Genomic DNA, 26,601 nt, shown 5'->3' with positions numbered 1-26,601 from the left:
AAGAATAGAAGAATAAGTTTATATGGGTAAGATAATTTAGCAGAGGCCACTTTTAAAGTATTACAAAATCTCTGTATTTTCAAGCTATCGGGTACAGTTTAACTTAAAATTACTTTTCACCAGAATAGGTATATTTACAATTGACTAAAAAACTATATTCAAGGAAGTTAGACAGAAACCTATGGCAACATCAATGTATCTTGGGGAAAATGAAGACTATACATGTGACAAGTTTTTATTATGTGAAGGACCAGAAAAAAATATTTCACTCAATTCTAAATTAAGAGTTTATGATAATTTAAAGGTATTTAAGCACTATTTAGAATTTTAAAGTAACATATTTCAAAGATTAAGCAATTTAGAAGTTTTGGGTTGAAACTTAAGCAAGCTTATCATTTACTAAGTAACATGAGTAGAAAGATTTTGAGTGAATTAGAATAAAAGAAAATTATAAGAGCTTAAGTTAAGACACCCAAAAAACATATCTGTGACACAACTGATTCACAACTAAAATGAAACTGTATCATAGAATGTCTCTGTGATTTTTCTTTCTCCAATTTAAATAAAAAGTATTAGGAGGGTATGTCATTTTTAACATTGTTCTCGTATGTCATTTTTTAACATCTGTTCCTCCTTGAGGAGATTCCAAAAATCAACAAATTGCAGGATTAATACAGCAAAATTTAAATGGTAAATAGAAAATACACATTTAGTTCACACTAGTGAAAAAACTATACTTTGAGAATTATAAAATCCTTTTAGGATACATTAGTACCATTAAGTAAAATATGAAGATAACTGGTTAAATGATAACCTACTGATTTTTGAAGTTCTATACCATTAGAGTACCTATCATCTATGCTGGGAATAGTATATAACCCTAGCTAATTTATTTTAAAAATAGATTTAGCTCTTCAAGTAATTTCCTTCAGTACCTTAGGCAAGAACATGAGAAACATAAAATTCATGGGATAATAATGTCAATTAATAGTAGCTTCAGGAAACTTCCTTTAAAAAATGCATACTAAAAATTTCACCTAATATATCTTAAGCCAATTAACTAATATGAACTTTGCCATTAAAGAATGACACTTTTCTGTGCAAAAAGGAAAAAAAAAAGTGCAGATGTTGCCCCTCACCTAAACTATGGGATTCCTATCTCCTAAAAATTATCTAAAAATCCTTTAGCATAAACTTTCCTATATTAATCTATCACACACTCTATCAGTTGACTGTAAATTCCTGACTTTCATATTAAGTAGTAATTGAAATGGTCCATTTGTGCAAATTTGTGTAAGACTTAACATTTAAACATACAAAAGTCCAAAGTAACCTTCAAGACATTTAATATTTTACAACTTAAAGGAAAACAAAGGCAGTAAGGAAAACAAATCCATTGTATAAATTTAAGTAAGCCCCATAACTACATATAAAAACTGTACAGGAAGATTATGGACTGTATAGAAACCGATGTACATTAATGGTATCAGTTTTTCTCAAGAACAGTAACATTTCAACACCACTATTTAACAACATAAACATTTAACAAAGTTCAGAAATTTTTACATTTTATTCCCTCTCCTGAAGTTGCTGCATAAAAAAAAAAAAAAAAAAGTCTAAATATAACCATATTTAAAGCAAAAAAAAAAAAAATTACAACTGTTTCTTGCGTTTAGCAGCAGGATTATAACAAAGCATAATATCCTTCCCCATTATGCCCATGGGGTGTGCTATAACCTCAGCAATGAAATTCTTCTTTTGACAAAATGTCTCTCAGGAGACATTAAGAAGAGAAATGAAGAAAATTCATTCCATAATAAGAACAAAATAAAAGCAAATTTTGTATATAATAATGAGTATAGCATATCAACTTCGAAAGATTAATGAAAAAAAGGAGATTCAACCCCTTGAATATCTCCATATATTTGAAATATGACAACCACCATTGTATCTAAAATTGAGTCTTAAATATGGATCACAAAATTCACAACTATTTTTCATCACACAATGCAGCTTTTAAAAAGTACACAACTGTTAAATTTGCATTAGAAATATAGGCAGATTATCTAATAGTTGAAACCATAGAGTATTGTTACTGAGCTGTTTGGAAAAAAAAGTACAAAGAAACATACATTTTCATTCATTTGGAAATGTAAAAATTTATGTACTAATATATAATCTCTCCACTTTCTCTGATCTACAAATGGATAGAATGCCTAGTTATCTTCATGCAAATAAGCAGTTCAGAATTCAATTAGCAAAGCAAACAAACAAAAATAAACTCTGTCAGGAACACACAGATGAATCTCTTTAAAGGTTTCTATACTTTAGCAGTCTTTGATTTCAAAATTTGCAGCTTTAGCTCTTTTATCATCATCTCTAACTTCTGTCTTGCCTCCCGTTCCTGTCTGAGTTCATCTTGGAGCTCTTGCCTATCAGCCTCGGCATGGTCCAATCTCTGTCTTAGTTCTGCCAACTGTGTGATTTAAAAGACTGTGTCAGTTTTCATTGTTTTGTGTTTCCATTTAATCCTCACATCATGGCAAAGATCGGCCTTCAAATTACTCTTTACAAAATGAACAATTTCATGCATATACAATACCTTGATTATCTAATACTATTGCTCTGACACTGACTGAGGGAAAAACAAAGGGTCAGGAGGACTGAACACCTAGCGTACTTTCATTATGCCCTACACTTTAGCATACCTCTCATCATCACAGCCTGCCCATGTCACGTATTATTTGTTCATCTTCCCTAAGATGTGAGCTACTCTTCATTTTTGCTCCCGTGCTTTTGAACATAGTGGTCAATAGTTCATGTTTGTTATTTTTTTTATTTGAAAGCCAATATTTTAAAATAATGTAACACTTGATATTCAGATAGCTAGAAATTATCAATTTTGGCAACTACACTACAGAAACCCAATAAAAGCTTCAAGAAATAAATCAAGGTAAAAAAATCATCTTGGTTGATATTGCATAAAGTTGTGTTTTTGAACAGAATTATAAGTTTTGAAATCCCGATGAGCTTGACAAAAAAGAAATTTCTTTAACAGAGAAGGGAACAGCTTCAATTTCCACATTGAAAGGGCAACATTATACAAACTGAGTAATTCTTACCTGTGCTGCATATTCAGCCTCGTTGTCTTTTTCTAAATTTGAGTCACAGGTACATTTTTGCTTCATTACCTGCTCTAATTTTTTTTCTAAGTCTTTCTGTTCAACATAAAATTCTTCCATTCTTTGAGCATGCTCATTCTGCAAAGATTCAAGCTCTTTCTGTAAATTCTGCTGTTCTTCAGTGAGTTCCTTCATTGCTTTTGAACTACTCAACATTTCAACTTCCTGTAATACACAGAATCACATTACAATTTGTACTTATTTCCATCCTGTTAAAAATTTCAATTCAAGAAAAAATACTACATAAAATATCTAAAATTCAGCTGTCGTATCAATTCTATGTAAAGATAATTATCTTGAAAAGCTTTTCTCTAAAAATTTAAAATTAAAATTGCTTATGAGTGTAAAACAAAATAATCTTAAATTTGCAGCATCTCATCTTGACTTTTTTTAAGAATATGCAAAAGTATCTTCATTCGGGCTATTAGTTAGATAACAATTTTACCATCTCAAGTTGTTGCTTCTTCTGCAAAATTGAGTTCAATTTTTCCTGTTGTTTTACATAAGTTCTCATTACTTCTTCCATGATTTTTCCTTTATCATCTTCACAAATGACATCTTTGACAAGAAGTGGAGATGAAGCTGCTGCATCATGGTCAATTCCTGCCTTGCTTGTGTCTCTGATTATGTTACAAGTGGTAGACTCAGGTTTCTTTTTACTTACAGAGTTATTTGAGATCGATGGATCTTTAAGAGGCAAAAATAAAGTAACAAAGTATGAATATCATTCTGCTAAAAGTCAGTAGGACAATCCATAAATGAAATTAAGAAAAAAAATCCATTTACAAATGAAATAAAAAAGAATAAAATACCCAGGAATAACTTTAACAAAAGTAGTACAAAACTTGAACAACGAAAATGACAAAACATTGAAATTAAAGACCTAAATAGGAAAGCATCCCATGTTCATGGATTGGAAGACTTAATATTGTTAAGATGGTGTCATGAACTGAATGTTAGTGACTCCCACCCCGCTATCCCAGCATTCATATTGAAATCCTAACCCCTCATGTGATGTATTAGGAGATGGGGCTTTTGGGAGGTAATTATAAGGTCATAAGGAGAGAGCCACCATGACAGGATTTACGCCATCATGAGAGTCTCCAGAGAGCTCTCCCATTCTTTCCACCATGTGAGAACCCAGTGAGAAGATGACTATCTGTGAACCAGAAAGTAGGACCTTGCCAGGCACAAATCTGCTAATTTCTTGACTTTAGACATTCCAGCCTCTAGAACCATGAAAAATAAATGTCTGTAGTATAAGCCACCCAGCCTATGGTATTTTTATTATAGCAGCTCAAATGGACTAAGATAGCTGGTAATAACAAATTAATCTACTTTTTCAATGCAATACTTATCAAAATCCCAGTGAAAATGGAAAAGCTGATTCTAAAATTCATATGGAAATGCAAGGAATCCAAAATAGCCAATATATCTTTAAAAAGAGTATCAAAGTAAGAACTCACAATTCCCAATTTCAAAGCTTATTATAGAGCTATGGAAATCTAGATGGTAAAAGAAGCCAGACAACAAAAGGCCTCATGTTGTATCATCCTTTTTATATGAAATGTCCAGGATAGGCAAATCCATAAAGATAGGAAACAGATTAGTGGTTGACAGGGGAGAATGAAGGGTTAACTGCCAATGGATTATAGTTTCTTTAGGGGTGATGGAAATGTTCAAATTTAAATAGTTGTGATCATTGCACAACTTTGTGAATTTACAAAAAAGCCATTGTACTGTACATGTTAAAAGTGTACATTTAAGGTAAATGAATTATATCTCAATAACTTTTTAACAGTCACTAGAATTCACTAATTTGGGAAATAAAATATAATGCAAATAGAGCATAATGTACACTAGTAATTACGTACCATGTTTAAATCCAAAGAACCTAAGTTTTAAAATTCTCAAAATTAAAGTACAGACCCCCAACCCCCAAAGAATCTCAATTATGTATGAAAAGTTACATGACTACAGATTCTTCAACGGCTCTCACAAAGCTGAAATAACTGTCACATTTCCCTAAGCTGTAAGCAAAGCTCTGCTGCGACATGGAGGGTAACGAGGCAGCATCTGAGTGAGCATATCTTGTTTGGTCCAGTGTTATAAAAGGCACTGTAACTAGGCAGCTTTTTTTTTAGATGTCCAGCCAACATTCTGCATTTGTGCCATCTGCCTGGCTCCCACAGCTACAAGTTTTCAATTTTTCTTTATTCCATGACTAAGTTTCCCTGAGTCCTATACCTAAATACACTTACATATACTTCTTAGCATTATAAGTTAAATGGTTTCTCAGTTCACAGAAAATTAAAAAGAAAAATAAGGACCTTCTGAAGAAATTTGACAGCAATGAAAAGGCAGGAAGAGGGAAAAAATAATCAGACAAAAATCACTCGCAAGCATGAAACTATGTAACCTAAATATCTATCTCATTAGCCTCTATAGCTATCACCATTCTAGAAAAGTACAGCAATTGATGTTCTAAGAAGTCACCCAACATTTTTTATAATAAAAACCTCAATTATCTGAAAAAGTCCCTTAACAGAAATCCTCTTTGAAAAATCAAGTATCTAACACTTTTTTAATACTGAATTTAAATATAGGAATACTTACCTAAATGTCTACATAATTCTCTACTTCTTTTTAAATCCATTTTCTCCTGTTCCTCCAGTGAGACATCTGGATAAGACACTGTTTTTTGATGTTTTCCACTACTGTAAGGCTTCTCTGACTGTCTTGGTATGGATTTACCTGCCTCTGTCTTTGTGACCTCTTTAGACTGGGATACAGCAGACGTGAGTGACACATTTGGGGCAACCACTTTATCACACATGTATAAGTAGTAGCTGAAAACAAAGAAAGGCATAATAAGACACATTACATTTAGGTAAAAAGCAAAATGTGTTACATCTATTTCTATGATTAAACAAATTTTTTCCACCAAAACAGACAACATAACAACTAAGAAAATAAGGGTCACAGAAAAGAATTCTTGAAAAAGTCAGTATTTTAGGCAGTGAAAGCAGAATCATGGAGAGATTTTTGTTATTTTTCAAAAAATAATTTCTAAGCACTAAAAGGATACTCACTAGGAAAGAAAATCAGTTTCTTCTCCTTCCCTCAAAACCACCTGAGAACTAAAAGCATGAAGCACTTTAACAGAGCTGTTTACAGCCCCAAGTAGGTAAGGTGTATTCAGAAAGAAAACACTATATGCTACTTTGGAGGACTGTTTTCTTGCCCATCACGCCTCTAAAGCAACAAATCCTTGTTCTTTGTTATGGTGAGGCTGATTCAGCCCCACGTTACGAGGCTAGGGCCTGTTTCACCATAGGCCAATGGAGCTCCCAGGGCCCTTCCGTCTTAAAAAGCTTAAAAAGGGAGAGAGCAGGCATTCTAAATGCATCAAACGCCACAAAGCAATCTTCCTAAAATACTTTTGTACTTCCTATGCATTTGATAAAACAGTAACAGTAAATTGTGCAAAACTAAGATCAAAGGGATATCTACCAATTTTGCTCGAAGTTCACATAAAATTGTTCAGTACATTATCTGAGAGACTCATGGAATAGAGATGAGCTAGATATTTAAGTACCATATTATTAACTATAATCTCTATGACCTTTAGCCAAAAGATGCAACCATTTAACTGACATAATACTTTATTCTCTAAACTAAGCATGTCAAACTCAAAGGAAACACGGGCCAAATGAACAAGGTGTAAGTTTATGTGGGCCACAAAAAAACAAGAGCTTCAATTTTCAGAGAAACGTAGGTTTATTTCGCTAGAGACATGCTGAATACAAAGGGCTGAAATAAATGAGTAATTGTTAACATAAGATAATAGGACATTTTAATAAAAATTACTATTTTTTTCTTGAACATTAACTTACCAGACACTGAGTAACTGCACAAATTAATAAGCATAAGCAAATAAACCTATTTTTCTTGTTCTCCAAAAGCGAACATTTCCTGTTGCGCACACCAAACAAGTCAGTCCAAGACTAATGACGTGCCAATCGGTTGCTAAAATATTTGCTGCTAATATTAGTGGAGAGAAATGGTGCGCCTGCACGTAAGGCGCATAAGGGAAATGAATGCAGTATGATTATAGCAATCAGTCATTAGCAAAAGTTGTAGTTTGTTATTAATAATTATGTATAACAGAATATTGTAAAAATTAAGTTATGAAATTTTTATTAAAACGCTTCTTACATACCATTATTTTGGCTGGGCTGCAAAAATATTCGTTGTGGACTGCATGCGGCCCGCGGGCCACAAGTTTGACATGCTTGCTCTAAATTCTAAATAATTTCTTACATCGCATTGTATAGGACACATCTATTTTGTTCTTTTTTTACCAATTACATTAATTCTGAGGATGAAAATTTAACATTCTGCTAAGAAAACTGACAGGTTTAATAATACCCAAAGATTTCAAACGCAGTAAGAACATAAAAATTGTGCAAATGTAAATAAGACTAAGATTCTACATCACCATGCTTGTGGAGAATACTAGTATATATTCATAGTAGCAGATAAAACTTTAGGACTGAATAAATAAGAAGCATTCTTACTGAAAATATAAAAAATTTACTTTGAGGGATGCAGTTACTATGAAAGCGTCTAAGTTTCAAAAAGATTTCTTTTTAAAAATCAAAGTTGCACACCAAACTTTTGAAGAGTGATTTACCTCTTGAAGAGCGGTAAGGAAATTAAAAGAAAACTTTCGTTTTTACTTCAGGGCAAAAATGAAATGACCTATTTCTAGAAAAACCATAGAAACACAAGAAAGGTTATTTTGGACCCAGCTGGGTAACTCAGTTGGTTAGAACATCATCCTGATACATCAAGGTTGCAGGTTGAATCTCCGGTCAGGGCACATGCAAGAAGCAACCAATGAATGCATAAAAAGTGGAATAACACATCAATGTTTCTCTCTTTCTCTTTCTCTTCCCCTCTCTCACTAAAATCAATAAGTAAAAATTTTTAAATTGTTATTGTAAATGTTCAACACAATTTACAATTCATTTCATTGATTAACAAGAAAGCCTAAAGCTATATCCTGAATCCCCAGGGCCTAGAATAGTATCTGACATATTGAGGAAGGAGGGAAGGATGGCAGGAAGGGAGAGAGGGAGGGAGGAAGGATGGAGGGAGGAATGGAGGAAGAGAGGAAAGAAGGATTAATGAGACAATACTCACTCACCTGGGGTGTAAAAATGAATGTGTCTGAGAAACATGATCACTTTCCTGCTTTATAACAGGATACCATGATGGTAATTCCATTCCTGATGGTGTATCTATCTGTAGAAAAATGTAGAAGGGAAGATTATTGGGAGAAGGTGTGATGGTTAAAATTTTAAAGTGTCAACTTAACACTGTCATAGTGTGTCTCTGGAGAACCTTGCGAAAGAAGAGTTACATTAAGAGTCATCTTCTAATAAAGCAATGCTTTCCTTAAAGTACCATGCCTAGTCACTTGAAACTCAAAGAGACTGCTACATGATCTATCCCACTGCAAACAGTTTCAGTGTGCATGTTAACAGGAATTACCAGAAGTGATTTCATCCAATTTCATACTTACAACATCTATTTTTAAAATCCATTTTAGCCCTGGCCTGGTGGCTCAGTTGGTTAAAGCATCATTCCATATACCAAAAGGTTACGGGCTCCATCCCCAATAGGGTGAGTACAGAAGGCAACCAACCAATGTTTCTGTCTCTCTCTCCCTCTCCCTCTCCTTCTCCCTCTCTCCCTCTCTCTCTCCCTCCCTAAAACAATAAACATATCCTTTGATGAGGACTTTTAAAACTTTAAAACCCATTTTAAATAACAGTACCCTGCAAATGTACAGATTGGTAGGTTCTGGTTCTTCTTCACTGCTACAACCAGCTAGAATATAACCCATCCATACACATACAGTATTTGTTAGTGTAGATAACATTCTACAGCAATAAATACCTTGCCAAACTAAACGTGAAATTACTTTGTCTGCCAACACTTATCAGTAAACCGTATTTCCTCATAAACTGTATCTGTAAATAAAGGAAAAGGAGAATATAACTGACTTACTGAGTATCTACCTGATAAGAAATATATATATGCATCCTGCTTAATTCCAACAAATACCTCATTAAGTAGATATTATTATCTCTATTTCACAGATTAGAAAACTGAGGTTCAGAAACTGAGACAGAAAAGAATAACCTGTGTTACTAATTTCTCTTATTCAGGTTTGCTTTGCAGTCTTCCCTCCCTATTTAATATTATAGTAATTACCCTGCTCTTTAGGGAAAAGGGTTCCTTGAAAGGGGGCAAGACTCACTAACGGAGAAGGGGGAAAAAAGCTGAAAGAAGCCCTGTTCAAGTGAGCAACAAAGATAGGAGGTTAACAGACAAACCTAGGGAGATGGGAGCTGGGGATGAAATACAGAAGGAAGGATGAGACAAAAAAGAGAGCTGGATATTCTGACCCTGCCTAGTTAACTCCGCAACAAGGTAAGGTATGCGGAGAATGACACCCTCATTTGAGAATGCATAAACACTGCACTCAGGGGAGAGCCACTAAATACCAAGAATTAGGAAAACTGTTTTGCCTGACGTCCTAATAATCCAGTTCAGAACCAAGAAATTAAGTAAGGAATGGAAACATCTCCAGATCCTAAGCAGTTGTGATTAAAGCATAACCAAGTTCATAAATTGTCCATGGTTTGGTTAGGGAGATCCTGCTAGTGGAGGAAACCAAAGCAGATTGAAGAGACTCAGGAAAGGAAAGGCCTGACAAGTAACCCACTGCCCCAACACAACAAGCTCAAAACAGAAAGGAAACCGCTTTTGGAGCACACATTATACAACTCGACCAATTAGAAGATCATTTAAGGCCAATTAAAAGCCAAAAACAAAAATACGGAGATTTGTATTGGTAGATCAACATTTTTGTTAAGAATTACTGGGCGAGCCCTGACTGGTGTGGTTCAGTTAGTTGGGCATCATCCCATGCATAGAAAGGTTGCCGGTTTGATTCCCAGTCAGGGCACATGCACAGGTTTAGGAATCGATTCCAGGTAGGGAGGTGGGGGTATGGGGGGGACATGGAGGAGGCACCTGATCGATGTTTCCCTCTCACCATCAACATTTATTTCTCTCTCTCCATCTCCCTTCCTCTCTCTCTAAAAGTCAATTTTAAAATCTTTTAAAAAAAATTACTGGGCAAGGAATATGAAAGACTAAGACCATAAGATCACAGGGAAAAGAATGATTATTTTGAAAGGATTTAAGAGTTACACATTCACTGGGGCCTCTAGACTCTATATAAGAGTAGAATTTTTTTTAACCCACAATCCTGATCAAATATTCTAAAAAAGTTGAGAAACTGAGGCAAAATCAACTACTTATTAATAAAGTAAGCCAATCACTTCTTTACACAGTTTCTTGGCCTACAGCTTAGTTCTACTGGTAAGTCAGAAAGCGAACTGACTGCTGGCAACAGAAATACTAAATGATAGGTGACAGCTGACAGCCTAAAGAGATGAATTACAGAATGTAAACATAAAAACTATTCAAAAAGCAATGCAATTTGAGGGCTTTACCATAGGCAAGGGCAAATAATTTAATGTATCTCAATTGTCCCTTACCCTCATCACAACAGAGTATAGTAACTGATGTTTACGAAGTCTTGAGTCAACATGACATAGTTAATTTATATTTTATATTATCTATATACACTGAGTGGCCAGATTATTATGATCTCTGAACGCATAATAATCTGGTCACTCAGTGTACTTCTCCAGTACCTCATTTATTTGATATCAAAGATACTATAAATCGTGCACCTGATCAGTTTTACCCTTTGCACTGGCTGATAGAAAGCTCAGGTTATATAGGTGGTTGATCTCCAGCAAAAGTCTAGAATACTTTTGGTACCCATTTGAGATACAAATACACTGAGTGGCCAGATTATTATGTGTTCAGAGATCATAATAATCGGGCCACTCAGTGTACATAAAAGCCTAAATGACGGTTACGACTAAACGACCGGTCGACCAGTCACTATGATGCACACTGACCACCACAGAGGGAGCCCTGCTCAGCTAGAAGCCAGGCTCACGGCTGGCGAGCACAGCTGCAGCGGCAGGAGCCTCTCCCAACTCCGAGGCAGTGCTACTGAGCGGTGGCCACAGGCACAAGCATACCGGGGTGAGCGCGAGCGAGCAGCACGGCGCCAGCTCGGGCTCCTCCCTGGCTGCCTGCCACTTGGTGAACTGCTACATCCCCTGAGGGGTCCCAGATTGTGAGAGCACGAAGGCCAGGCTGAGGCTACTCCTCCCACCCCCCGCACGAATCCAAGCACCGGGCCTCTAATACTACATATAAATAGCATACCACATACATATATAACATACCACATGCCATGTGAAAAGATTGAAAATTATTTGACATTTTAGAATTCCTCAATAAAGTTAAAGTTTGAAAAAACATGGTTAATGCTGAAAAAAGTAGCTTCATTACTTAGACCATTCACTTAGGGAGAACATTTGTCACCCCAACACTGTATAATAAAAGAGGTGTTAGCATGAATAGCTCGTGCTAACAAATCAATGAAATATAAGATCCACTTAAATTAAATGAGAATTTTTTTTAATATATACTTTTATTGATTTCAGAGAGGGAGAGGGAGAGAAAGAAAAACATCAATGATGAGAATCATTGATTGGCTGCCTCCTGCACGCCCCCCACTGGGGATTGAGCCCACAACCTAGGCATGTACCCTTGACCGGAATCGAACCCAGGACCCTTCAGTCCAGAGGCTGACGCTCTATCCACTGAGCTAAACCCACCAGGGCTAAATGAGAATTTCTTACCCTGGCAGGTTTGGCTCAGTGGATAGAGCAGCGTCCCGAGGACTGAAGGGTCCTGGGTTTGATTCCAGTCAAGGGCACATATCTCAGTTGCAGGCTTGGATCCCTGGCCTTGATCAGGCCCGGGTGGAAGACAACCAATCGATGTGAGACATCTCAAATTGAAGTTTCTCTCTCTCTCTGTCTCTCTCCCTCCCTTCCATCTCTAAATTTCAATCCTATCCTATATAATAAAAGCCTAATATGTAAATTGTCCCCTCAACCAGGAGTTCGACTGGGAGTTTGACCAGTGGGTGGGGCCGGCCGGCCAACCGCCCATGGCCCCTCCCCCTGGCCGACCCCGCCCCAACCAGCAGTGGCAGGAGGCAGCCGGGGGAAGGGAGGCCCCAGCTGGCAGCCAGCAGCCGGCAGCCGCTAGGGACCCTACCTGTGCACGAATTTCGTGCACTGGGCCTCTAGTGAAAAAATATCCTCAGGTGAGGATTAACAAAAAAAAAGTGAGAGATTTTCTTCTCTTGAAGTCACTTGTTAAACTCATTATTTAGAAATATATATAATAAAGCAAGCTCTGCTCCACTTTTATATTTGAAACAATCTTGGATGTACTACTCAAGAAATCAATTGTTACCAAATTTTTTAAATTAAGATAACTAAAATTGATTTACATATTCAAAAATTTTCCTATTATGGATATCTGGAATCTCCAATCTTCAGAAAAGCAAATTCTAAACTTTTTCAGCCAAAGATCTTGACTTGAAACCTAACTCAATTTTGATCATTTCAAAACTCCACAACTTGATTTGTATACGTCTTACTTTTATTCATGACCCAAACTCAGTTTATCTTTATTTCTATGATGTCTCTACATTTCAGATGCCACCTTAAGTAATTGTTTGTGCATTCATACAGTGTGAGGCAAATGTAGGTTTACAGTTGTTCATATGGAAAATACAAGAATAAACTTTCGTTTACTCACAACTATAAACCTACCTTGGCCCTACCCTGTATTTTTAAACATCCATCCCTCTCTAGTTTCTGTTCTTAGCCTCAAAGACTGTCTTATTTGATTTCCCATTCTCACACAATCCCACAAACTAGGGGCTCTAAAAAAATCTTCCTTAAAGATCACCTAGTGCAGTCCCCCAGCCAATGTCTCAACTCCCTATGCAAAATCCGTGATATCCAGTCTCTGCTTGATCCAGTCCTTGAGGCCAAGGACTGTCTTATTTACTCTTATATTTCAGTACGTAGCACCATGCCTGGCATGTAGTAGGAATTCAATAAATATTTGTTGAATGAATTCTGAATGACAACGTAGCTCATTAATACCCAGGGTGGCCCTATATAAGATTCCTCTGCTACCAAGAAATTCACAAATAGTCCTTTTCACATTCTATATCCTACTCCATGAAGTACCAAAGAAGCCAAAGGTCTCTGGGATGTATTTTTAGAGATCAGATCTACAAGTTAAATAATATAAATGATGGAAAAATGGACATTAACCATAATAAAATGTTGGGAATTCATTTTCCCTAATATGCTGTGATAAGCCATAAACACATTTATAACAAATTATCCTAACTGCATGTTAAAAATAATTAAGAAAAGCACATATTACACAACAGAACATTCACAGTCACGCCAGACTTTTTTCATCTACTCTGCATTTGCTTCAACATACAAATTAGATCTTCAAAAAAAGAACAATATAATTAAATGGCACAGCAGTAATGCTACTACTGATTAGCAATAAAAAATTAAGATACTAAGAAAGGAGCATCTACTGCCGTTTATCTTACCTTTCAATACAGGAATAATTCATTCCTTTGTGTATTTAAACATTAAAATAGAATACATTACACTACTTGGCAAAGGAGAGATGTATTGTACATCATTTAGTGGCTTAACTTGAAGCCCTAACAGTTTTAAATGCTTTTACCATCCAATTTCCCCACCATTATCTACCACAAAATGAACAGATGGCATTCTTACCTGAAACACTAAGAAAAATTTCAGACAATTTATTTCATTTTCTCTAAGTCAAAGAACTACCAATAGTATCTAGGAAAGCAAAATTAATCCCAAAATGTATGGAAGAAGTCATTTTAAATAAGTAAAAATTAGGGAATGTTTAATGAAAGTTTCTCTAAGTTTCAACTTACTGTGTTATATATACATAACCCTTTGGTAATCAGATTTTCTAATAAAGAACCATTGTATTTTGATAGTACAATGCTTACTAACTCACAATGAAGTAATTTAGAGAACTTGATTTCATTTACAAAAAAAATCAATAGGCATTTTTGCCACCACTTTCTAGATACAAAAGCAATTCCACCCAGTCAGCACTATTCATATACAAACATTCAAATTTGTACTAAAAAAAAAAAAAAAAAACTTTAAAATTCCTAGACTTATCTTCAATAATAAACTTTTAGGTAGCACTCCAGTTTTTAATTATAGGAACAGGCTAATATTTATGACTGTTAATTATGTCTAATGACAAACATTAATGAACTAAAGAAATCAAGACAATGCTTCTAAATATTGATGGAATTTCCAAATCCTCCCTCCCCCCGGAAAATTTAATCAGAATTACATTTTTAAAATATGTGGAAAAAATATTTTTAAAAAGATAAAAGATAAAGACTATACATGGTGTATATTTATAAGACAGTAAGCATATGAAGGGCTAATCCCCCTAATGGTGTGATTACACAAGAAATAAAACATAATGTATATTAAATGCACATGACAACATACTGATAAATCATTAACAACTTTACTAAACACATGACTGAATACACAGTTAAGCAACAACTCTTTAGGTATAAAGTGAATATAACCTGTCAGGGTCTTTTTTACTGTGTACGACAGTAGGACATTCAAGTGGTCAATAAATGATTTCAGAAAGACATAAAAGACACTCTACCAGACAGCTGCCAACAACTCTTAGAGAAAGAAATTGAATCTTTCAGTACAGGATCAAGTTTCCTCAATACTTCCAACATGTTGTGAATAAGTGTTTCAACAACTGATATAGGAATAGTATTACAAGGTAGCACGTAGCTATTTAAGAGATTGTAAGGCTTAGTCCTGTGCCTCATTTCATTGTAATTATTAGAATTTATCAACCTAATGCAAAACTGGAACAGTATGATCTAAGTATCTCCACTAACTTATCAGACAGATCTTCAGGAGTTACAGCAATGTCTGCTGTTCCCGCACACTGAAAGAGCGATCATACCACCTACCTCACAAAGCCAGTTTTGGGTTTACAATGCTTGAAATTCTTATAATGTGCAACACTTATCTTAAAACCTTCATGGAAAAAAGCCATGTGAAATCAGTAGTACAATGTCACTCCCTTTACAATTTGAAAAAAAAAAACCAACTGATTTTAAAAATCCTGTTAACTCCTGGGACTTTTAAAAATGAATTCTTAACTTTTTTTGTTAACACTGTTACGGATGTCCCCATTTTCCCCCCTTCGCCCGCCCCCATCCAGCACCCACTGCCCCTTCTCTCTGGCCATCACCACTCTGTTGTCTGTATCTATGGGTTATGCATATACTGTATGTTCTTTGGCTAATCCCTTCACCTTCTTTCATCCATTCCCCCACCCACCTCCATCCTCCCTGACAGCTGTCAGTCTGTTCCATGTATCCATGCCTCTTTCTATTTTGTTCATCAGGCTATTAAAAATAAATTTTTGTACTGAAATTATGTGGTGCCCTGTTCATTTAACATTGCAAATACCGGAAATCTCCATCTCATATTTATCTTTCACTAAAGTATCTATTGTCAAGTTTCAATTTGTACAAATCGAAGGTTTTGCTATCCCACTTCAGCATATGTGCTTTAAAAAAAATTATGATCCCCGATTATTTGGCCTTCAAATAATGTAAATTGACAACAGCAAAATGTAGATTAACTAATTTTACTATATTCAATGTGCTCATTTTTTATTCTGTCATGTGGGTTTTTTTAATAAATCCTGATGAGCCACTAAATTGATTTCATGACCCTTCTGGCCCTTTCTCAACAGGGGTTCTCAAGAGAATTAAGCCCAAATGCCCCCAATGAATCCATTGTATACAATGAATTAACTACCAAAGAGTTTGGAATGGTACTATATACCATCCCTGGGAGAAATGACAAGCCGTCACTCTGGTCAAGTCATTTTCTGCAGGACTTAATTCTCCCCTCATGGGTGACAAACTACAATTTGAAAAACACTGTTTTAAGCAAACTATCTTAAAATTGGTCCAAAAATGTTACTGTTTAAACAACTAGTCCTGTATAAATAACATTTGTGCTCTACAGATGCTTACCTAGTATTACTTACCAAATGATCTTTACTTTCTTAAACATTTTTTTTTATTCCTTGGCCCCATAAAATTAAAAAAATATATGTACTTTCAATACTCTTTGAAATCTCAAAATTAATTATCACAAATAAAAACAAAAGGTTAGCTTTGCTTTAAAACTAATCCTATTTTCCTTCTTGAAAATCACTGGTAAATTTATAATAGGACTACTAAGATTTTCTTCATTCAGTTACCCAATCCTTTATTAAGCATTTACCACATTCTATATTCGGAAACTAGATGAATTTCTGCCTTAGGGCACCCTCCACGTAGTCTTTACGTACATATTTCTGTGACCCACTTCTAAGTCTAGAAATCAAAATGACTTAAATTAATTGTATACCTTTCCTAATCATTCCTCTTTCTGCCTACCATGGGACTATAATACTTTATTTAGTGACTAAAGCAAACTACACCTTAAAAAAAGCTTATAGTTTAATTACATATTCTTCTTGTTTTTTGTAGTCTAATAATATCCTTAAATTATTTTAGGTATTTGAACCCTCAATAGACAAAAATTCTGTATGTGGACAAAATACAGGTTTCAAGCCATTACTAAAGCTATTCCCAAACTAGTTTTATCTCTTTACTTGAACAAATTGAGTTCTGACTCCACAATCACTTTCCATTCCCAGAATTCTATGGGGATTGAAATTAACCCAATTCTTGATTACTTCCTTATTCTCCCAGTGGCATATTATAATGTATGTACAGCTATGAGAACACCATTGGCTGACTACACACTGATTCTGGCCTATCCCTCTTTCTTCCTTAAAGTTAATTTTTTCAAACCAAAAGAATCAATTTCTAAGTTTTTTTAATCATAGACCTTTTTTAAAACATCAACATTTCTTAATGTCTTACCATTTTTTAATGGTAAATGAATATAAACCTAGACACTGTATTTCCCAGACCATAAGGGGGCACTATTCCCAAAGCCATTCTAGAGATTTCATTGAAACGTTCTTCCTATAACATAATTCTCTCATAAACTGTTTTACACTTTCTTCTGGCACATTTTATTCTAATAAGTAAACAAATATCCATCTAGTGTAATTATTGTGTACAAACAACTAAGAGGAGATACATTTGAACCCAATACTCAGTTATCATATGTCTTAGAAATAATCTTCATATAGTTCTAGATTAAATCAAGAAGTTTTGGGAAAGGAAAAATCCCCAAATTCATAGTAGTAAATAGTTCAATAGTTTCAAGTACCATCCTGCATTTCTGGACTCTTAACATCCAAAATACTTCACATCCATTCTCTCATTTGGTCAGTTATTCAACAGTTTATTCTCAAATTATATACGTGTTTATTAAAGATTAAGACATAATTTTTCCAGGAAATTTCAAACATTCTAAAATAAACTGTGGCGGTGATATTTTTAAAAAATGTATTACAGTTTTAGAAAAAAAATTTTTTTTTTCACTGAGTGCCTCTGATGCGCCATGCACTAAGCTATGTTCTGGGAAAACAGGAAAAAGATAGCCTCTAAAGTCAAAAAGATAATTATTAATTTTAGAAAGTTAGACAAAAATATTCACATTGGTCTCTCATATGAGCACAAATACTTCATAAGATTCTGACTTACCCCCAACTTTATCAAAATTTATACTAATAACAAAATGCAAATAAAACCACTAATAAAATAAAATACCATCAAATCTACCACAACATATTTTGTCCTAACATTACCCTTTATCGTTGCTCATTCTCTGTAGTATATTTCCTTACTTCTTAAATAAGGAAGTGTATTTTCTTCCTAAACAAAAGTATAGTAGCTTTCAAGAGGGGAGAAATTTTCTGTATAATTATTATTATTCCAATGACCTCTGCAGAAGTGAACTTAAAAATGTAAAATTAAAAATAGTGAAATATTTAATAAGCTTTAAGTGAAAAAATTTTTTTAAGTTTTTTAAGTTGGTATCTTTAGGCCATCTATTTGCATCACAGATAACCTATAGTTTTTTTCCCTAAGCAGAGTAAAAACTGTATCATTTCACTTACCTAATAAGTGTTTAGACACTAGAAAGCTAAATTTTAATTTAAAAATATATATACTGCCCGGCCGGTGTTGCTCAGTGGTTAAGCACTGACCTATGAACCAGCAGGTCAGGATTCGCTTCCCAGTCATGGCACATATCCCCAGTAGGGGGAATGCAGGAGGCTGCGGATCAATGATTCTCTCTCACCACTGATGTTTCTCTCTCTCTCTCTCCCTCTTCCATCCTCTCTGAAATCAATAAAAACATATTTTTGAAAAATAAATATAAATATATATACTTACAGAACATATACCATCTATAACTTAGTGAAGACTGTCATCTATGTGCTGAAACAGTCAAGAATCACCTATAATTATCTACCAATTGTCAGCTACATGCTGTAGCAGTAAAGAATCACTATCAACTGACTACAAATGGGCTTTTCTAATATGCTTGAAAATAATCTTAATTAATTATCACCCTTCAAATATTATTTACAAATTATCCATTTGCTTAACAACCTTTTCCCAGAGAGAGAAATGTAAGATTCAACAAAATTAGAATTAGATCAAATAAATAACACCTACTGAGGATTTAAAGAAAAATTAGGAATATAATTTTCTTGCATATCTTTGTTCACTTTTAAATACAATACTTTTCTAACAAAAAAGTACAAAAAGCTCAAATGATATAAAGAGAAAAATAGTTTAATAATGCCATTTTGCAAAGCAACCTAGACAGAACTAAAATCAAGTATATTTCTTGTGGTGATGACTTGAGTAAAAAAGTTTAAAATACAGCTTTAGTTTCTACATAGAATACAGTCAGTTCTTCACTTAGAACACTGACCTTATACCACTTACTTCTCCCATCTAAATATAGCTATTAGCTATGCAAATTAAACATAGCTATTAGCTATGCAAATAGCTTGGTGATCATTACTAATACAATTTCCATCCTTAGAAATAATTTAACAGTCGCTACATTTCAAAAACTTGCCTAATGAGTTTCAGGGGTTTTTTTTTAATCCAAAAACAGTACTTTGACTACATAAACTACATAAATTACAAAAACATATAAAATTACACTGGTATTCACACTAAACATAGAGTCCTTTATATAAGGTTAATATATTCGGTATATTCTTTTATTTAAAAAAAATAAAAGAAAAGCCTGCCAACTTTTTTAAATGAGCTTCTTCTAGGTCTAATTTGGTTTGTTTGGCAACCAGCTCACCATCACAGAAGACAGTGAAAAATGTTCCCCAGTCAAGGATTCTCTCCTTGCCTCCTTCCCAGTTAAATAGCTGAGTATATACAAATTAATACAGAGTTTATGAACCATTATACAAAACTAAATTATTTTTTTAAGTTAATGTTTCTCAAAATTCAGTTTCTGCTACTAAATTAGGGGGGCAAGTTAAAATGACTAGACTTCAAGTCAGAAGACCTGCATTCAACTCTTGATTCTACCATCTACCAGTTATACAACCAAGAGCATGTGACCCATCTGGGACTGGTTCATCTGAGAAAACTTATTCAACAGACCTTCAAAAAGAACTACCTCACAAAGTTTTAAGGAATAAATATTTAAAATACAAAGTGGCAAGCACAACAAAACAACCACTTAAGTATGTATTACACACGAACCCACCATAACTTTCCTATTTTAAAAAGCTTTATATACTGGAATTTTAAATTCCCTTAAGTAGCTTAAAATTCATATAAGCTTAGAAACAATGCCAAAATACACCAGTAGGAAATACTGCAAAAAATAACAGCAAAAAGATGAAGAAAAAAAACCTCACCTCTTCCAAAAATAAAAAATGAATTCAAATTATTAACTTCTGAGACAATAAAAGGCTACATCCAAATGAGGGATAATTTCAGTTTTAACCAAACCCTAGCACTAGCACATTCAGTTTCAGTTAAGTAAATTCATGTGGGTTTTTGGGTGTTTTTTTTTTAACATTCATCATAGTTCTCAGGTATTTTTCTCACCAACACAGAGCAGGAATATTAGACAAAGTATTTATCCCAAAAATGTTGTCAGAGCAACAAAAACTGGAGCAAGAATATCTGGCAAATAATGTCACTACCTTATGACTGTAACGGTAGAGCCCCTAAATAGCAAGACATCATAAATACCAAAAGGAGTAATCCACATTTTGAGAATATAGAGAATCTCTAAGCAGCAGCCTTAGCATGGATGGGAGCAGTGCAGCTGTAAGCAGGTCCAACAATTTGAGAACTGGCTTGAATTCAATCCTGCTTCAAAATAAGTTATAACTACACCTGAACAATATGAATTTATCTACCCTGGCCGGGTAGCTCAGTTCATTAGAGCACTGTCCCCATATGCCAAGGATCTGGGTTCAATCCTCCTGTCAGGTAACATACAAGAATAAACTAATGAATGCATAAATAAGTGGAATAACAAATCAATGTCTCAACCAACCTCTCTTCCTCGCTCTCTAAAATCAATAAAATACATTTTTTTAAATGAACTTATCTTGTAGCATCAGGCAAGGAATTTTGAAGGTGTGCTGACCCTTTGAAAGCAGCAAGTAGCAAACCTGAATTAGAGTTTAAAATTCTATTCATGGGTCTTCAGGAGCAAATCACTGTCTTCTAAGTACACTGCAATTAAATTTCCTTCAAAACCTTAATTGCACCATAATAAAGCACCAGACACCAAATCTTATATTCTAGCCCAAGTTCTCATGTTGCTGTGAAGAACCTTGGCATTTAATATGCTTCATTCATTTCTTCTGTGAAGTAGAAAGGGCAGAGATTGTTTCAAGGAATAAAAACTAACAGTGGAAAAACTAGATTCTTAAAGTGAAACATGGCCAACCTTAAAATTACACATGTAAAACTGCTCAAGAACAATGCTTGCCATCTTGAACACCTAGTATTAGCTATTACGTTGATTTTAATCAAGTAGGAAAATATATTTAAGACCAGACCAACAAACTGAGTATTTAATAACCCAAATCTTGTCTATTACCCAGGCATTCAAACTCTTAGAATGAATATATTAGTTTAGCCTACCAGATAATGCAGTGGGAAAAATAAGCTTAAGCTCTCTTTGCTGATAGGTTTTTATGTTAACATTTACTCTAAAGTCTTTTATTTATTCTAGTTGTCAAATTTTTTTAATTATTCCTTTCTTCATAAAAGAATCTTGGTTACTAGAGTCACAAATTCTTCAGACAAATCTTTCACATTCATTTGTTTCCAATTATGATCAAGCTTAAATACCCAAGTATATTAACAATGTCAGAAATCCTAGATGTACCTTAGAAAAAAACGCTGTTTCAAGCCCATCACCAGAACTGTTTTGACTAGCTATTACACCATTTGCAAATGGAGATAACACCGAAGTGTAAATTATCCTGAATCCTAGGAAAACAACAGATTTAGTCATCAAAAAGCAGGATGTGTGAAAGAGAGAAGTTAGGACTGGAGAAAAAAAGCCCCAAATCCACTCCCTGGCTATATAATCTTGGGAAAGCCACTTGATCTCTGAGCCTCAATCTCTATCTGTACAATGGGAATAATCTTACTCCTCTCACTAGGTAGTTTGGAAATGCGAGTGAGAACACACACAGAGAAAAGCATTTTATAGCCTAAAATGTGTGATACAAACATATTACATACATCAGGAATTTCTGTTGTTGCATGAGCATAAACAGTTCCTTAACACATATATTTAAACCATTATTGCTATTCAATACTACTATTTTTTTAAAGACTTGCCTTAGATTGTGTTCTCTTTCCATTTCTCATGCTAAACTTCTCCTTCATTTCTTCTAAAACTATCTTCAGTTTCTTTTCTTCAGGTGTCCCCAAGTATTTTTGGTTCACATGAAGATAGCAATGCCATTTGGCTGATTCAAAGCCCCAGTGGCAAGTCCTTTTGTCAGGTAATCTGTGAGAGTGCATCACAAATGTCTGGGGTGCAAACATTCCACAGCACTCCAGACACTGAATACAGGGAGCATCAGGCTGAACATAAAACTGGGGTGCAAATAGACCCTGACATTTGCCCAAGCATTCATGTTCCACTTCAAAGGCACTGCCAGTTTCCTTTAACTGAGCCAATGAGTTTTTAACAGGAAGTATGCTACCATTTTGAGGAAAAGTTCGTGGTCGCAATAAAGCGTTACATAGTCTCTGTGCATCAGTTAATGTAATCAGCCCACAGGATGGGGCATTGAATGGAAGTATTCCCAGGACCTTTAAGATATGAAGTTGGTCTGAAGTACACCTTGAACAATAGATGTACAGTTCGTCACATACTGTATTTATTTGCTGAAGTGAAAATTCTCGGAGAACAGAATTTAAGACTTGGGGCAAACACAGTCTCTTTTCTCCTCCAACCTGAAAACAAGAAATAGATTCCCCTTCCAACACAGTCTGGGTGAGTTCTGTGGAGCTATCCGAAGGGATGAGCAGTGGACCAGGAAGAACCTGAGGAGACGGAAGAGGCAGAAACACAGTAGGTGACATGCTTTCTTGGGAATACCGAGCGGAAAAAGCTGCTGGTCCACCCAGAGAACTCTGACTACTTAAATGGAATTGTGCCAAAGTGTGTTTCAAACTGGGATTTAAGTGTAAAGGTTCAGGCACCGAGGTACAGGTTCGTTTGACATGCTCTCCATCCGTTTCCATTGGTGCTTCGTAGTCATCCAAGTGCTCCTTCTTAACTGTTGGCATCTTGTTTATCATCATTTTCCCATTTGCGTGAATGTCTGTCATCATTTTCTTCACTGGAGGGCTGCCATCATCTCCCATCCCGTTCATTTTTTTATTTGAGCCCTGAACCAAGGAGAAATTCGTCTGTAGGTTTTCCATTGCTAAAAACTATTAGATTAAATAAGTAAGTCTGACACTTGCATTGTTATTTAGCTGCTTATTTGGAGAAAATGTATACCAATACGTATGGTAACTTACATATGGTAAGTTATAAAAAATTTCTATGGTAACTCATAGAAAATTTAAGTTTCCAAAGAGAGATCTCCCTAAGTCACTCAATAGATCTTGCAACTGTTTTGATTCTGCTTATACTCTAGCATAATTTCACTGCAAGTGCTATAAAATTTGTCTCCAATAATAAAGAATTTTAAGAGGCACACCTCTGAAAAAAGCCTTTGCTTTTTTTTTTTTAAGTCTTCAGATATATGTATTAAAATAAAGTTGCCAATTCTCTCAGTTCAAGATTTCCAGGTTCAATGCAATGGTTTGGTTGGTTTTAAGCAAAACAAGTCAAAATTCTATTAAATTACTTGTGTTATAAAATCTAGACACAAGCACAAGTCAAAATGATGCACCCAAATTTAATTTTTGGCACCAAGACACCAAAAGAGGAAAAAAAGAAAAATGTCTTCTCTAAAAATGATGATGTTAGTCTATGTTGACAAACTGAAGACTTGTATAAATCCTCACACCAATAAGAAGAGCCTCTGACTCCACTTGAACGTCTACAATTAAAGATGATTTAAAGAAAAGTTGCCCAGTTATCTTCAAGGACTGCTATTCATTCTTCTTTTAATTAATCTGGAAGAGAAGGGGGATGGGAGAGAGTTACATTTGAATTTGCTCCAGAGGCCAAAGGGTCAGTTTGAAACCAGTTTCTTAATCTTAAACTGAGTTCACTTTACCAAAGGTGACAGACACCTGAGTGACTTCTATAATTGTAACACCATTATTAGAAGAACCTTCATTTAAATAGGAAAGCAATCTGGAGAACAGGTCAAGGGAAATATCATCCCTCCAAAGGGCAAGGGCTACTCAAACTCCGAATGGGAAGAGCCTTAAACAGATCATCTCACCCAAAACTCAGTACCAGAGGCTTCACAAGCAGGCCATTTTAACTGAAGTAACCCATTACTTCATCTCATTATTTAAAAAAAAAAAAAAAAAGAAAAAGAAACATACAGGGTAACATATCTGCCACATGTAACGAAGTGACCATCTTAAATACATTATTTCCTTTAGTCAGTGTATGCTCCTTTTCTGGAATGACCGTAGGCAAACATTAACTTTCCTTTAATAGGTTAGTGAATTTGCTCAATGGGAGCCAAAAGGCTATGGCCTCCATGCCTGGGAACCTCCATCCTCGAACAAGTCTAGTCCAGGACAAAAAGCGCAAGGCAGACAGACCTCACAGAGAATGCAAATGGAGGAAAAGGGTGGAAAGAAAAGATTCTTCTTCCACTTCTTTCCTGAGAGAAAAGCCCAAAAGCTACCCAATATATAGAGAGAAGTCTGTCTCCCAAACTCCCAGCAACGTACCGTAAACCGGAACCGAAGGGTTAAAAGACCAAGGCCACCAGCCGACGGACTGACTTTCGCCCCCCCCCCCCCAGGAGCACCTCGGCCCACGCAAGCCCAGGAAGAAGGCAGGAGGCAAGACCTCGGATGGGGGCGTCCCCGGAGCCCCGAACTCCTCCGCCCACGCAGAGCCACCCACCCATCTCAGTAGGAGGCGGTGGAGGGGTGGAGGACAAGGGACCCGGAACGCCTCGGAGAGGGAAGGGGGTGCGGGGAAGTGGAGGGAACGGAGTCCCTCGGAACCCCGACCCGCGCGGTCTCGGGACAACCCCAAGTGCCCTTCTAACGCGGCCCCACTGCGGAGGCCGCGCGGAGGGCGGTGGAAATCCCCCGCGCACCCTCTCCTCGGGAAGTTCTCGAGTGTCACCCCAGCACCCCGAAGGCTGTGCCTACGCCCTCCCGGGGCCCGAGGGAGAAGGGTCGGCGAGCGGGTGGGGCGCCGAGCCGGGATCCTCACGGGGATCCTCACGCCGCCGGGTGCCAGCCGGCCGGGTTGAGCCCGGGGCATCCCCACGGAGCGCAGACGGGCGGCGTGCGGAGGGGGGGGCGGTGACGGGTGTCCGAGTCTCCGGGATTCCGACGGCTCGAGTCAAGTGCAGCGAGCGCCCTGGCTCTGCCCACGCCCACCGCCCGGGTCAGCGAGACACGATCCGCCGTCGGTCACCCCGCTTTGGCCCCGACCCCACCCGGCACCCGCGCATCCGGACCCCCGACTCCGGCCTCCATGCCCCGGGGAAGCTCGACGAGCTCCGTGAACTCCCCGCTCCCCGCGCCGTCGCCGTCGGCTCCCCGGGGGTCGCGTGCCCCTGCCTCCCGCCGCGTCCACCCCGGCGAGCCTGGCCGCACCTGTGCCCGCCGCCGCCGCCACCACCGCCGCCGCCGCCGCCGCCGCCGCTCGCCCGCTCCCTTCAGCTGTGCCGGCGCCGCTCCGAACCCCACACACATCGCTACACACAGCCCTCTGACGTCACCGAGCCCTCGGCCCGCCCACGTCACTGCGGAGACACACGGCTTCCCGCAGACGCCGCCGCCGTCTCCGGCCGCCCGGGGGAGAGCGAGGGCGGCGCGGGGGGAGGGGAGGCAGGGGACCGAGCCAGCGGCGGCGGCGCGCGCGCGCGCGCGCGCGCGGGCCCGCCACCTCGCCGCCGCCTCGCGGCTCCCAGGCCCTCGGGGACGCGCACGCCGCCCGGCCTATGGTGGCTCCTCAGGGCTTCCCGCCCCGTCTTGCGCGCGCGCGCATCCCCCCTCCTCCCCCCTCCCCCGGGCGCGCCCCCGCGCTCCTGGCCCCGCGCGCCGTCTGGGCGGCTGGCGCGCGACGCCGTCTGCGGTGCACCCGGCGCAGACAGGATGTTCCCTCCCCGCCCCACCCCCACCGCCGCCCGCCCTCCTTCCTTCCTCGAGTCGCCCAGCCGGCTGTCTGGGGCCGCCAGCGCCCCGCCCCCGCCCCACCCGCTGCTCTCTGGTGACGGGCCAGACCCGGGGGCGCCGGGGCCGCTCGGCCGCCGCGCGCGGGGAGCGAGGGGGGGGCAGGGCGGCCCGCGGTGCACTGTGCGCGACCCCAGCAGCCGGCTGGGCGGAGGCCGGCCCCTCGGGCTGAGCGCCGCGGCCCGAGGTCAGGCGCGGGCGACCCTCCCCCTCCGCCGGCCGCAGCTGGGCCGCCCCGCCCCGGAGGCAGCCGGGTGGCGGCGCCCCCTGTGTGGGCCCGGCTCCCCGGGGCGCGCCGGGCTGCTGCTCCCCGCCCCCGCGGGGCCTCCCGCCTCCCGCCGCCCCGCCAGCTGCCTGTGCCTCGCCCCTCCCCGCGGCCCCCGCCTGGCCCGGGCGGCCTCCGCCCAGACGCCTTCCCCGGGCTGACCTCCC

General features: G+C 38.1%; 1 protein-coding gene across 1 annotated transcript; it reads right to left on the bottom strand.

The window, feature by feature from the left end:
* Nucleotides 1-25,654, bottom strand: SKIL (SKI like proto-oncogene). The gene is made up of 7 exons (XM_054713723.1): nt 25,591-25,654; nt 22,168-23,967; nt 8,395-8,492; nt 5,799-6,031; nt 3,628-3,869; nt 3,123-3,347; nt 1-2,476 (listed from the first exon to the last, which is right to left on the bottom strand). The coding sequence occupies exons 2-7, from the start codon at nt 23,263-23,265 to the stop codon at nt 2,321-2,323; spliced, it is 2,052 nt and encodes a 683-aa protein (XP_054569698.1). The 5' UTR covers nt 23,266-23,967; nt 25,591-25,654; the 3' UTR covers nt 1-2,320.
* Nucleotides 25,655-26,601: the final 947 nt, after the last annotated feature.

Source organism: Eptesicus fuscus, chromosome 3, assembly GCF_027574615.1.
Source record: "Eptesicus fuscus isolate TK198812 chromosome 3, DD_ASM_mEF_20220401, whole genome shotgun sequence".
Lineage (NCBI taxonomy): Eukaryota > Metazoa > Chordata > Mammalia > Chiroptera > Vespertilionidae > Eptesicus > Eptesicus fuscus.
Note: the sequence above shows the minus strand (reverse complement) of the source record. Positions and strands in the feature narration are given on the sequence as shown.

What these genes read in the sequence shown, in the direction of transcription:
- SKIL (XM_054713723.1), bottom strand. Translation starts at nt 23,265, where the DNA reads ATGGAAAACCTACAGACGAATTTCTCCTTGGTTCAGGGCTCAAATAAA. An exon ending in GAAAGAGAACACAATCTAAG is followed by an intron (nt 8,493 to 22,167) that starts GCAAGTCTTTAA and finishes ATTTTTCTACAG; the next exon opens with ATAGATACACCATCAGGAAT. An exon ending in CATTCATTTTTACACCCCAG is followed by an intron (nt 6,032 to 8,394) that starts GTGAGTGAGTAT and finishes CTTTGTTTTCAG; the next exon opens with CTACTACTTATACATGTGTG.